Source organism: Diabrotica undecimpunctata, chromosome 6 (genome assembly GCF_040954645.1).
Source record: "Diabrotica undecimpunctata isolate CICGRU chromosome 6, icDiaUnde3, whole genome shotgun sequence".
Lineage (NCBI taxonomy): Eukaryota > Metazoa > Arthropoda > Insecta > Coleoptera > Chrysomelidae > Diabrotica > Diabrotica undecimpunctata.
Genome location: NC_092808.1, coordinates 134388358 through 134401645, shown reverse-complemented (window position 1 = coordinate 134401645; position 13288 = coordinate 134388358). Strand labels below are relative to the sequence as shown.

Here is a 13288-nt window from a genome sequence, read left to right as displayed (position 1 = left end):
CATTTTCTTCAAAAGTTATATATGCGCTAGGTAAGATCTTTATTTTTAAGAGGTGAAAACCACCCCTTATTGAAAAAAATGAAAAAGTGAATATTAAATAATTTTATGAGTTTCAATCCAACGCTCTTATGGGGCATAATGAATGCGAGAAAAAGAAGAGCTATCTGTTGTTGCTATGTAGTTTTTAAAATCGTGAACTCATGAAATATTCGTCAAATTATATTTTTTATCTACACTCTTACAATTGGTTTACACATTGATTTATAATAATTTTCAATCCAATTGGTATACCAGGTGTTACTTTAAGATAACTTATATACTTGGTAATTTAATGTCCGTGTTGATCGTATTGTCTCATATAGACGGTAAACTACCTGATTTGAAAAAATCATTTGTTGAATATAATGTCCGTGGCAACTATTTTGTACTTGGAGTTTAAGAAGCATTAATTACTGTTAGCAGGACAGTTGCGAAATTAAATAGAATAAATGCACATTTTTGGTAATTTATCGTAATATATAATATGAAAGTAAAAGATTGCATTTCATTTCAATTGGAACTCCACCTTTGCTCTACACGTGTTTCGAGTTATTCAACTCATCATCAGGAACACTTGTGGAAGTTCAAACTGAAATGAAATGCAGTCTAGTATTTGGCCATTATAATTAAAATATCAGCCTGGTACGCTAGCAGCGGCATCTATACGAAGTAACAAGAAGTCGAGAGACCTCTCTTTGATAGCAAATTAGGTGAACCTCAAATTCAAAGCCCCGTACTAGAGGCTTTTGAACGACGCTAGAAGTATCCTTTTACTTCGACATGCATCTACGATTCACCCTTGAAAAATACTATCTATTTCGCTCTTTGCGTAGAGAAAAGACGTTTAAATGAAAGTAAAAGATTGCATTTTGTTTCAATTGGAACTCCACCATTGCTCTACACGTGTTTCGAGTTATTCAACTCATCATCAGGAACACTTGTTAGAACTTCCACAAGTGTTCCTGATGATGAGTATACTCTAGACTTGTGTTTCATTATACAGATCACGACATTGTTTTATTGACCATACAACACAATGGCAATCGCTGTAACATGTTACACGTTTCCACCTCTATATTCATTTCACAGTAGGTACGAATTGTCGTAATTGTCACTTTGACATTAAAAATTTCAAACGAAGTTCTGAAAGAATAAACAAATAATTCATAAAATGCCTATTACGTTGTATACCGTCCAAGAAAAAGTGCAACTTGTAACATGGTACTTTCAGAGTCATTCGATACGAGAAGTAATCGATTTATTTATTGTTGCCTTCGAAAAAGGATCCCCACCAAGTGTTACAATAGTTAAAAATACCATTAAACATTTTCAAACTTCGGGATGTGCAAACAGTTGTAAAAAGTGTCATGAAGGTAATGAACCACGTGTTAGACCTATCGATGAGGAGCGTCAAAAGAAGGATATTGATATTTGTGCTTTTGTGAAAGCTAGTGAACCCTCCAATAGTGTACAAATTGCTAGGGAAGTTAACGTGAATTCTCGAACTGTCCAGCGAGTTCTCAAAAGGAATGGGTATCACTGTTTTGAGATACAACCAACACAAGAACTGTTTTCGGAAGATAATTTTAGGCGGATGGAGTTTTGTGAAATAATGTTAGATAAACAGAATGAAAATGTACACTTTTTAAAAAATATTTTATTTTATGACGAATCTTCATTTTCATTACATAAAAAACACAAAACATCCGCAAAAGTTAAATGTTTGGACTGGGATGTTAGGCGACCATATTGTCGGTCCATTTTTTATCGATGGAAACCTAAATTGGCCCAAATATTTACAACTTTTACAGAATGAGATCATTCCGGCAGTTCGACGCCTTCCCCCTTTCAGGAGGTTTATTTCCAACAGGATGGGTGTTCGGCTCACAACTCTAGAGCAACTATTGACTTCCTCAATCAAACGTTTCCTGATCGACTGATAAGTACACGTGGTACAATTAAATGGCCCGGTAGATCCTGTGACTTAGCGCCTAACGATTTCTTTTCTAGGGCCACAAATATAGTCGAATTAATGGCAAAAATACTTCATTTCTCTGCAAGCATTACACCAGCCTTACTCCAAAATATGAGGAGAAATCTATACAGATGACAGATTTGGTTACTGTTTAGCACAAGGAGGTGGAATATTTGAGCCCTTAATTCATTAATCTGCTTTCCTAATTTTTTTTTGGTTAGGTACATTTTACGAAGTTTGTAGGTTCGTAATTAGGTAGTATTTTTTATGTTTAAGTTTGGAAGAATTTTATTGTTTTTTTTTATTTAAAAGTACAAACGATTCTTATTCTGATTTTTTTCTTCTTTCTTATCTTATTGTTATAAGCTTTGTCCACAAAATTTGTACAATTTTCAGTGACCAAGCATATTACTTATTTACTTACTTATGTATTTGTATTGCTGTTAAGGCTAAAAAAAAAAAAACAAAAAATTAGTTTTAGAGCATTATAATAAATATACTCTAGAGATGGGATTGCAATAAATCTTAATTTCTATGGTCAACAAAACAATGTTGTTATCTGTATATAAAACTTAAAGGTGCGAAATTTCATGAAAATCGGTGAATATTTAGAGGTGGCTCCCAGGTCTGGAAATTTCATATATTCATTATTCAAGTTAGTATGATGCCATTATAAAATAATGGGATACAATAAATAATTTTGGTATTGGTACATATAAAATATTTGATAGATATGAGATATTTATTTACTTCACTAATGAGGGGAATTTGTTCTAAATCATATTTTACAAAATAAAGAATTTTACATAATTTTTACCTTCAAATTTCGATGATCTTAAAACACACTGAAAAGTGCAATATAGCTGTTACTTCTAATGTTGTTTTGTTTTCAAGATTTCGGTTTTTATAGAGCCCGGAAACTTTTTTCGATGCTCTGCAACTACTTACAAGAGGTATTGTAGCTGCTCTTCCTTATTAGTGAGTTTTTTCTATACATCATTTACATTATTGCTATAAATACAATGAATTACCTCAAAACTATTTGGCACTGAGAAGTTTTATTTATTTAAGACCTTCATGACTAAATAAAATACCAATATACAATACAATATACAGATACAGAATATTGTATTTAAAAACCAAAAGTGGCCAATATCAGAAAAATGGTAAATCTGGCAACATTGCAAGCATCAAATTTGAAATCGCCATATTGCAGAATGGGCCTTGGTATGCCCGTTTTTGTACAATTCGAATCATCCATTTAAGAGATAATTAGGCGTTTCCAACACTCTGTATACAGTGTATACACTTAAACTTGAAGTTGGTAATCGATTTAAACTTTTTTTTTATTTCAAATGTAATGTTATAAAAGTTCTACTTCGGGACATAATTTAAAATGTTTATTCAAATTTCCAGGGCATATTACTTTTCGTGTCGAAAATTTCTTTCTTTCTTATTATTAATTTTATACTCTTATTTGTAAAAATTAGTATCATGGAAACGTGGAAATTTTGTAAAGTTTTTAGATTGTTATTTTACAGTCGAGTATCCATGAATGATTGACCAAAAATGTGCAAATATTGTAAATTGTATTGTTCCATTTCTAGTCGACAATTATAAATAATTTTGGTCATGGTAAAAAATGTTCAAATTCTCATGATCTTTTATGCCATAAAATTAAAAATAAGTATGTTTTGATCCAGATGAAAGTGTGTATATTGTAATTGATATTTTTTATTTATTGTAATTTAAAGTTTTAGATTAGACAATAAAATAATACAAAACATTCCTGTCATGATTTGCCCCTATATTTGAATATTTCTGTAATTTTTTGTATGGTGTCTAGCAATATGATCAAACATTTCTAATTTGTGTGTATTTGTCCCAAAAGAAGTTTAAACTATTGGTTTTTTTAATTGTTTGATGAATAAATAAGGACTTTTGGTTATGAACATTCATTCTGTGCCCCCGCCCATTGTGACGTCAGACTTGGTAGTCCATTCTGTGACTATTGAACTTTCGCACTTTTCCACTAGCACATGTTTTACCGTAACTGGTGGCTTACTTCTTTGTCGCCTGCTTCATTACCTGCTATTCCAACATGTGATGGGGCCCAGAAAAACTTGATATTTGTATCTTCAGAATGTAATTTATTTAGTTCTTCCTTTATTAGTGAAGCTAATGGATGCTGTGTATCTTCTTCTTGATGTGTCTATCCGTTGCGAATGTTGGCGATCATTATGGCAATCTTTATCTTATCTGCAGCAGCGCGGAAAAGCTTCACAGATGTTGTATTGAACCAGATTCTGAGGTTCTTTAACCAAGATGTTCTTCTTCTTCCTGGACCTCGTTTTCCAAATATCTTTCCTTGCAGGATGGCTTGAAGGAGAGCATATCTGGATTCATTTCGCATAATATGTCCGAAGAACTGTAATTTTCGAGATTTGATGGTACCTCTCGGTTCTTATTCATTCTTCCGCGGACCTTCTCATTTGTGACTCGGTCAGTCCACGGGATTTAAGCATTCTCCGATAAAGCCACATCTCAAATGCTTCCAGTTTTCTGTACATATCTTCGTTCAAGGTACACGATTCAACACCATAAAAAAGGACAGAGAAGGCGTAGCATCGCAGCATTCTTACTTTTGTATCAATAGAGAGGTTCTTACTCTTGAAGAAGGCCCCCATCCGATTGAAGGTGGATCTAGCTTTTCCGATCCGTGCTCTAATCTCCTGGTTGTTGGTCCATTCTTTATCCTCATTATGGTGCCGAGGTAGTTGTAGTGCATCACTATTTCTACAGAAGATTGGTTGACGTAGAGTTGACCTTCTGTTATCCTTTTCTTGCTAAATATGTATATTTTCCTAATTATGTGTAGTGATGACATAGAATCAGTCACGATTAATATTTTGTACATCTTATTTGCATTTGCGTGCAGTGCGTACATAGAGTTTTCCTGTTAATATAGTTGCAGTATCTGGAATTCTATGTTTGAGAATCTCTGTGTTATTGATTATTACCACTCAGACTCCATTTTCAGTTTTAGATGCGTCTGTATAGTATACTGTCTAATCGGAATGGAAGTTAATTTGATCTCTGAAGAGTTATGCTAAGAGAAGAGTATGATAAAATCAGGGTTGGTGATATTTTTTTGAAATTGTAATAGACTGCAATTGACTGTCGGAGGGAAGAAAATTGTTAAAAATGATTATCGAAGTATATCTGTTTAAAAAATATTTTATAGTTTCGTTAAAATGTAAAATATTTTATATTTTGATTTCTTCTAATAAATTAATATTGATGATAGGTTTTAGGTATAGGAGGAGGAAGTCGATGGATAATTGGTTTTCGAATAATAATGATCAGCCAATAAATCTATATGAAGATTCTGATATAACTCCTAGTCTTCACAGTAGGCACGAAAGTGAAAGAAGGAATAGACTGGTATGTATAGCGAATCTGAATTATTCGATTTTTTGCCATTAATCATTGTTTATAATAATTTTTATATTGTTTGGTACCCCATTCTGGCAGGCGAACAAGGTTTTTGTTATGATGAACAATCGTTAGAGATTTATAAACCACTATTTCTATATCTCATCCACTTGAAAAAAGCTTTTGACAGTAAGATTTTGACAGTAACACTCAAATATGTAATTCACCTTTTGTAAATTAGCAAAGTTCCCTTGGATATCAGAAAAACTATTGAAAACATTTACCAAAACAACAAGGTGGAAGTCAGAATAGGTGGACAACTTATGGAAACCATAGACACAGGCACCGGAATACGACAAGAGTACTTATTAACCTCTATGCTCTTTAATTTAATGATGGATGAATTTATCAAAAGCGTCATCAAAGGAACATGATACTGAATAATAATAATGATGTTCCACTCTTAGTTACTCATTTGGTATAAGAAAATCTTCAGAAAAAAGTACGAACACATCTCAGAAAGGCACAAAAATATCATCCTTGTAGTGTGGCAGAACGAATGACATTTCAGCGGTATTTAGGGGGAAGGGGATTTATGGATATATGTAAGCGATTAGAAAAACAGGAATTAGAAACATAAACCACCTTTCTAGGGCCGAAAAAATGCACACCTGGATGGGTAAAACTTTGCATGGGCGACATTCCAATGACTAGTCAACCAAAACTATTTCGACAATGCAGCGTCGAACGATTGATTGACATCAGGAGAGATGTTCCGTGAAGCAGAAGGTTTCTTGCTCGCCATTCAGTATCAAGTTATCCAAAAATTACCAGAAATATATCATGAAAGACCCTCAGGTCCAAAAAGATGAATGCCGATATGGATGTCAAGCCCAAGAAACCATTAAACATCTTACCGCGGGGCTTAGATTAGATTAAGGGAGATGGCCTTTCGGCCTATTCCACTGCGACCTTTTCAGATCTTACTACCTTCCATGTAGCTATTTGCCGGTGGATTTTCTTCTCCTAATGCAAAGAACCGCACATTTGCCAGACTGTCACACTGACATAAAATGTGCTCTGCTGTTTCTTCTTCGAGGCGACAGAATCTGCACAGGTCATCATCTGATAATTCCATCAGCTTCAAGTGCCTATTCAGCTTATAGTGCCCTGTTAGAAGACCTACTATGGCTTTGACTGTTTTCCTGTCTTTGCTTATTAGGTCTGCCGTAAATTTTGGCAAATGTTCTGTAATGAACTGTTTCGCCTGTCTTTGTCCTGGTGAATTCCTCCATGATTCCAGAGATTTGTGAGCTACCCACTTCCTTGTAGCCGTTCTTGTTACTGATTTTGCAACGCCGCAGAAGGGTTCCGGTCCAATTAATGGCATTGATAAGCCTTGTTTCGCCATTTCATCTGCTTTTTCATTGCCCTTATGACCCTCGTGCCCCGGTACCCAGGCTACCGTAACCTTGCTACGGTCTCCTAGTTTATTTAGGGCACACATGCAATCCCATACTAGCTTAGAATTGACCTCTACAGAATCGAGTGCCTTAAGCGCTGCCTGACTATCTGTGAAGATGGCAGCTGAACAGAACGTTCTTTCCTGCCTTTCTATTTCTTCCACGCAGTGATGGGTTGCAGTTATTTCCGCCTGGAAACCTGTCACATCCTCAGATAGACTTACCGTGAAATGTATCCCTTGATTTGTCCCTACTATGCCGGCTCCCACACCCTCCGATGTTTTTGAGCCATCCGTGTAGCAGGTAGCAGCAGCTTGTATGCTAATGTAATCTAAATCTACCGCGGGGCTGCCACGAATTTGCTGCATCTCAATATACGGAACGGCATGACTCGGAAAGATCCATCATCAAGAGATAGCTAATAAACTGAGACTTCTCCTAACCAACCATCTACCATATTATCAATACGTTCCTGAGAGTATGCTTGAGAATGACAACTACATTTTCCCACTTGATTACATTAAGATGCCACAAGAAAATAGCTTCAGAAGAATAAGTTCTTCGTAACTTTAGAATCGTCGTAATTAAGTGCAGTCCCTTTAGATGTAGTCGGCAGTTTGACTGTTTTAAAATAAATGAAAGGATGAAATGTATCTGCTTATAGTTTGACCCAACTGTCTTAGAATAGAGTCCACAACTGATTTATCAAACATTTCATAACTGGTTTGCAAAGGTAGTATAAGGGTTATTTATAGTAGCGAAAAAGTACCTTTTTTGTTGACCGTAACCAGAATTACATTCAATAAAGGTTGAATTTGCCGGGAGCGGAACCTAAAGGCACTTTTGGACCAAGATTACTAGCTTTTGTACGGCTTTTTATAAAAAGGCCGTGTCATAAATCGAATTAACATTTAAAATACTTTTCAAACAAAATATTTAGAAGTAACTGAACCTTTCATTGGATTTAAAATTTTGCAAATTAGGCGTATAAAATAGGGTGGTAAATAGGCTACAAAGAAATGGTCGAATATATACAGGATGTCACACGAAAATAAAAATATTAAAACGTGAAAGCGTTTTAACACGTTTCAAAATCAACATTTATATCGGATAAAACTTGTCACACTTGTGTTCACTTATAAAATATTAATAAATCCATTGTTAAGTTAATTTCGCATATTCCGTATGTTAGTATTATTTCAGATAAAACTTGGGGAAGGAATTGAAGTGTACGAAGACCAATTACGTAGTGTTAAATGGAGTGATTATAGAAAGTTGACCAGAGGTTTAGCAACGATTCTATTCAGCCCAGCAGAGTTAGCGACGTGCTCCGTAACCGGCCAAAGATGGAGTCGAGCTGGCAGTGGAGAACGACCTGTGAAACCAGCTTTAGACCGCGCGAAAGTACAAGCAATAATATGTAAGTATTTTATTAATTTGTAAAAGTTGGAATAGTAGTATAAAAAAGCCAATCTCGACACTCTTGTATGATGGTGACGGCACTCTCTCAAATAATGGTGAAATCCATGTATGAGTAAATCTCAATTCAGTTTTAAGCTAATCAGTTTTAATTCCTTCCAAACAATTTAGTTGTTGAGTGGGGAAGGATGCTATTCTATTATTACACCTGATATTCTACAATATTTTATATAATATACCATATAAAGTACGTGCCTCCTAGTGGTGGGAGAAATGTAAGCAGGTGTGGAGAAAAACTGCATTTTGTTTGCATTAATACATTCAAGCCTCAAATGCCCAAAAATCTTTTCAGGCTATCATAATGAAAAGACCTTCTTCAATGTGACAAAAATTATACTGAAATGAGGGCGTCTCCTGACGCAAAATGTTCCGGAAGCAAGCAGATCTTTCGTTCGTATTTCCAGTTGAGGACTATCGCAGGAGGAACGTCATAAAAAATCAGGTTAGAATCTTGGAAGTGTTTCAAGTAAGAGCAAGGAGTTGGTAGATCAGTAGGGAAAACTAACATTAGAAAATGGTGTTGGTATAATTGCTGATAGAGAAATGAAAGATGAATTGCTGATAGAGAAATGAAAGATAACGGGGTGGAAGTTGTAAAAACGAGTGATAATGATCTTGAAATTTGTAGTTTATAAACAAGTATTGAATGTGTCATAAAAAACTCTAAAAAAATGTAGTGGCTTATCACAACTTATGTTCGAAACAAAATATAAAATGCACACATATGTTCTACATCAGACATAAATAACATTCATACGGTTACTATACAAATTGGCGAAATTACTGTCAGCAATATTTGTAAACCCCCGGCAGTCCTGTGGCCTCCGCATGTTATTCAGACCCACCCACACCCCTCAATTTATATTGGAGACTTCAACAGTTATCATGAACTCTGGAAGTATTGGTACAGTGTTCAAACGGCGAGGCTCTGCTAAACTTGAGGGAAAAGGCTGTCACTTATTTAGTCTTTGACGCTAAACTCTGAACTTTTCGATCTGCAGCCTGGAGGCGAGGATACAACACAGACCTATGTTTTGTTTCCACAAATGAAAACAATCAACCACTGGCAGATTTTGCACATAACCAACATAGATCAATTGTAATAGAAGTTGGCATCAAAATACCAATAATATCATCTTTTCCTCGACCTAGGTGGAACTTTCAAAAAGTAGAATGGACAATTTTTACTGAGAGATTGGACAAATGTCTAGAGTGGATAACCCCAACACGTGCAAACTACATGAGATTTGTTGGCGCTGTTATCTCTACAGTGAAGATAAATATACCCAGAGGATATGGTAAAGAGTACGTCCCAGAACTACTACATAGTTTGGATGCAGCTAGACGACAAAAATGGATGAAAACTGTGGAAAAATTAGACTTTAGTAAATCAAGCAGAAAAGCATGGTCTTTACTCAGAAAAGGCACCCGGCGCCGATAAAATCCATCCAGAATTTTTACTCCACTGTGGCAAATATGCTAGGAAGTGGCTGGCTGATTTTTATACAGATTTGTTAAAATCAGGAGAAATCCCCCTTTCACTAAAAAATGCCTCCATTATAACCATAACAAAACTACCGACCGATTGCACTGCTGAGCTGTGTCTATAAACTGTTGCAACGCTTAATCTACAACAGAATTACTAGAAACATATTTAAATTGATACCTATTGAACAAGCAGGGTTCAGACCTAACCGCAGCTGCACAGATCAGATCCTATCCCTAACAACACATAAAACATGTTTTCAAAGCAAGCAAAAAACATACGTTACTTTCATTGACCTATCAGCTGCATACGAAACTCTCTGGGGGCAAAGACTAATCTGCAAATGAATCCGTACCATTCCGTGTCAAAAAGTAACTAAACTCATTGATAGCATGCTCAATGACAGATTTTTTCAAGTCAAAATGGGCAACTTTTAAAGTGTCCAAATTAAGCTCAGCAATGGACTGCCACAGGGATCTATTTTAGCACCCTTTCTGTTTAATTTATACATCGCGGGCCTAACTGGGACAACTTCGCAGAACTTTGGCCACACTGACGACTGGGCCATTGCAGCAAGACATAATATCATGTATATTACAGAAACAATACTAACGGATGACTGCCGTTATGGGAGAATACTTTCGCAAATGGAGGCTACGGCCCAATGCAACGAAAACTGAAGTATGCTGTTTCCATCTGAATAATGCCCAAGCCAACAAAAAACTTTCCGTTCACTTTGAAAACAGACTGCTCACTCATAACTCAACACCAAAATATCTTGGAGTGACTCTGGACAGAACATTACGTTTTAAAGAACACCTACAAAGAACAAAGAACACCAAAACTGAAAACGCGAAATAATATAGTCCAAAAGCTATGTGGCACCACATGGGGGTCCTCAGTCTTCGTACTCAGATCATCCGCCCTCGGACTTGTATACTCGGAGGCTGAATATGCTTCCCCGGTATGGCTCAATAGCAAACACACGAAGATTATTGACACCCAATTAAACCAGACAATGCTAATGATCTCAGGTACAATAAGACCCACACCGAACTATTAGGTTCCCATTATAGTGACATTCCACCGCCGAAACTGCGAAGAAGTCATTATCTTCTTAGAGAATATCGAAAAATCGAGGCTAACCATCAACTACCCATTCACCATGATAAGCTTGATATCGAAATAAATAGACTACGCTCCAGATATCCTCCATTGTTAAAAGCCAACTCCTTACATCAGGAACATTTTAACCTCACCAACGCTTGGAGAAGACAATGGGAGAGCGACTCACCACAGGAAGCACACCAAATAGTCTGTATCGATCAAAAACCGCTGGGCTTTGAACCGCATTAGATGGACAACGCTAAACAGAATAAAAACAAGCAGCGGTAGATGTGCTGACAGCTTATATAGATGGGGAAATGCCCCCGAAGGCGATTTCCTGGAGTTTTCGATGAGTTCCTGAATGTGACCGAAAATGTTTTACATTATATTCTTCTTCTTCAAGTGCCATCTTCGTTCCGAAGGTTAGCGATCATCAGGGCTATACGTATTTTCGAAACTGCTGACCGAAACAATTCGTTGTTGCTACAGCTATACCACTCTCGCAGATTCTTTAGCCAGGAGTTTCGTCTTCTTCCTATGGACCTTTTTCCTGCTATTTTCCCTTGCATAATTATTCGAATCAGTTCATATATTTCGCCTCTTGTAATGTGTCCCAAGTATTGCAGTTTTCGTTTTTCGATCGTAAATATGACTTCCTTTTCTTTATTCATTCTTCTCAAGATCTCGACATTTGTGACTCTCTCGGTCCATGATATTCTCAGGATTCTGCGATACATCCACAGTTCAAATGCCTCTAATTTTTTGGTATCAATCTTTTTCAACGTCCATGACTCCATTCCGTAGAACAGCACAGAAAGTACGTAACATCTCATCAGGCGAAGTTTCATTTCAAGGCTCAAATCTCTTCCGCAGAACACTCCCTTCATTTTAGTGAATATGGATCTGGCTTTTTCTATTCGTATTTTGATTTCTGCTGAGCTATCGTTGTCTTCATTTATAAAAGTGCCTAAATATTTGTATTTGCTAACTCGATCGATAATTTCATTGTGTAAATATAAATTTTGGACATTTTGTGTTGATTTCGATATTACCATAAATTTAGTTTTCTTTATGTTCAAAGATAGTCCATATTCTTCGCTGCAGTCTGCTATCTTATTCACCAATGTCTGTAGCTCTTCAAGTGTTTCTGCGATCAGAACGGTGTCGTTGGCAAATCTCAGATTGTTTAATCTAACACCATTTATTTTAATACCTACGGATTGCTCAGAGAGTGTTCTACTCATTACGTCTTCAGAATAGAGATTAAACAGGGTTGGTGACAGTATACACCCTTGTCTCACACCTCGCTTTATTTCAATTTCTTTAGTGGTATTATTCTCTACTCTTACTACTGCTTTCTGATTGTAGTACATATTTGCTATTAGTCGGATGTCTCGTTTATCTAAATTCTTTTCTGTCAGGAGTCTGATTAGGTGATCATGCCGCACTTTATCAAAGGTTTACATTATATGTTCGTTTGTAATACTCGTTACTAGATGTAACGTTTTATATTGATTTTTAATTATGTGTTCTTATTGTATGCCATACGATAAAAAAATAAATACGCTAGAGACAGTTAGTCTAGCATTCTAGACCAGATTTTAGATTATAAAGAAGGATATTTTGGCATGCAATAATATAATAAGTACATGTACCTGCCAGTGTTCTGTAAAAGATTACAAAACAAAAGAAAATGATATATGTCGTTTGGATTTAGTGACATTTTGATATATTGATTTTTTTTAATTTGTAGCGTATGTAGCCAATAGATTTCCAATGGTAGAAATAAGTAGGATAAAACAAGTGTTAGCATATAAGTGCAAAGAAAACTCAACGGCGTTTAAGATGAAGGCAGTCCGATATTTTGGGTAAGTTACTAGAAAAATATTTTTACCGTCGAAGTATTGGAAGGAAGGTTTTTTCCCTGGACTTGTCTGATTAGAAAGATCACCATTATCACTAAAGCTGAAGCTCATTGTGTTTACTGCTCATTGTTGTTTCCTACAAATCTCTGGATTTTTTGTACCCTGTACAAGTTTGTAGGGGTCGTTTATTTAGCTTTTTCTACATATAGCAGGGTCTCTAGTTTGTTGCCCATATCGTTTTTATCTTCCTTATCGCAGAGTTTTCAGTTAAGATCTCGTTGTAAATGCCCATTTTATTTAGGAATTATCTTACTTTCTCGAATCCAGTCCTTAGGAGCCCTTCGGACTGCAGCCTTTGATGCTCCCAGGGTCACAGCTGGTCCGTTTGGTTTGTTACATCCTCTTTTAGCAAGTTGATCTGCTTTCTACTTGCCTTCGA

General features: G+C 35.9%; 1 protein-coding gene across 2 annotated transcripts in view; it reads left to right on the top strand.

The window, feature by feature from the left end:
• The window catches only part of LOC140443930 (zinc finger protein 131-like), a 40554-nt gene that overhangs the window by 22841 nt on the left and 4425 nt on the right, over positions 1 to 13288 (top strand). For both annotated transcript variants that reach the window (XM_072535447.1, XM_072535445.1), the window contains exons 6-8: positions 5322 to 5458; positions 8116 to 8332; positions 12738 to 12852. In XM_072535447.1, the coding sequence (XP_072391548.1) occupies positions 5322 to 5458; positions 8116 to 8332; positions 12738 to 12852 (469 nt within the window). The remainder of the gene's footprint in view (positions 1 to 5321; positions 5459 to 8115; positions 8333 to 12737; positions 12853 to 13288) is intronic.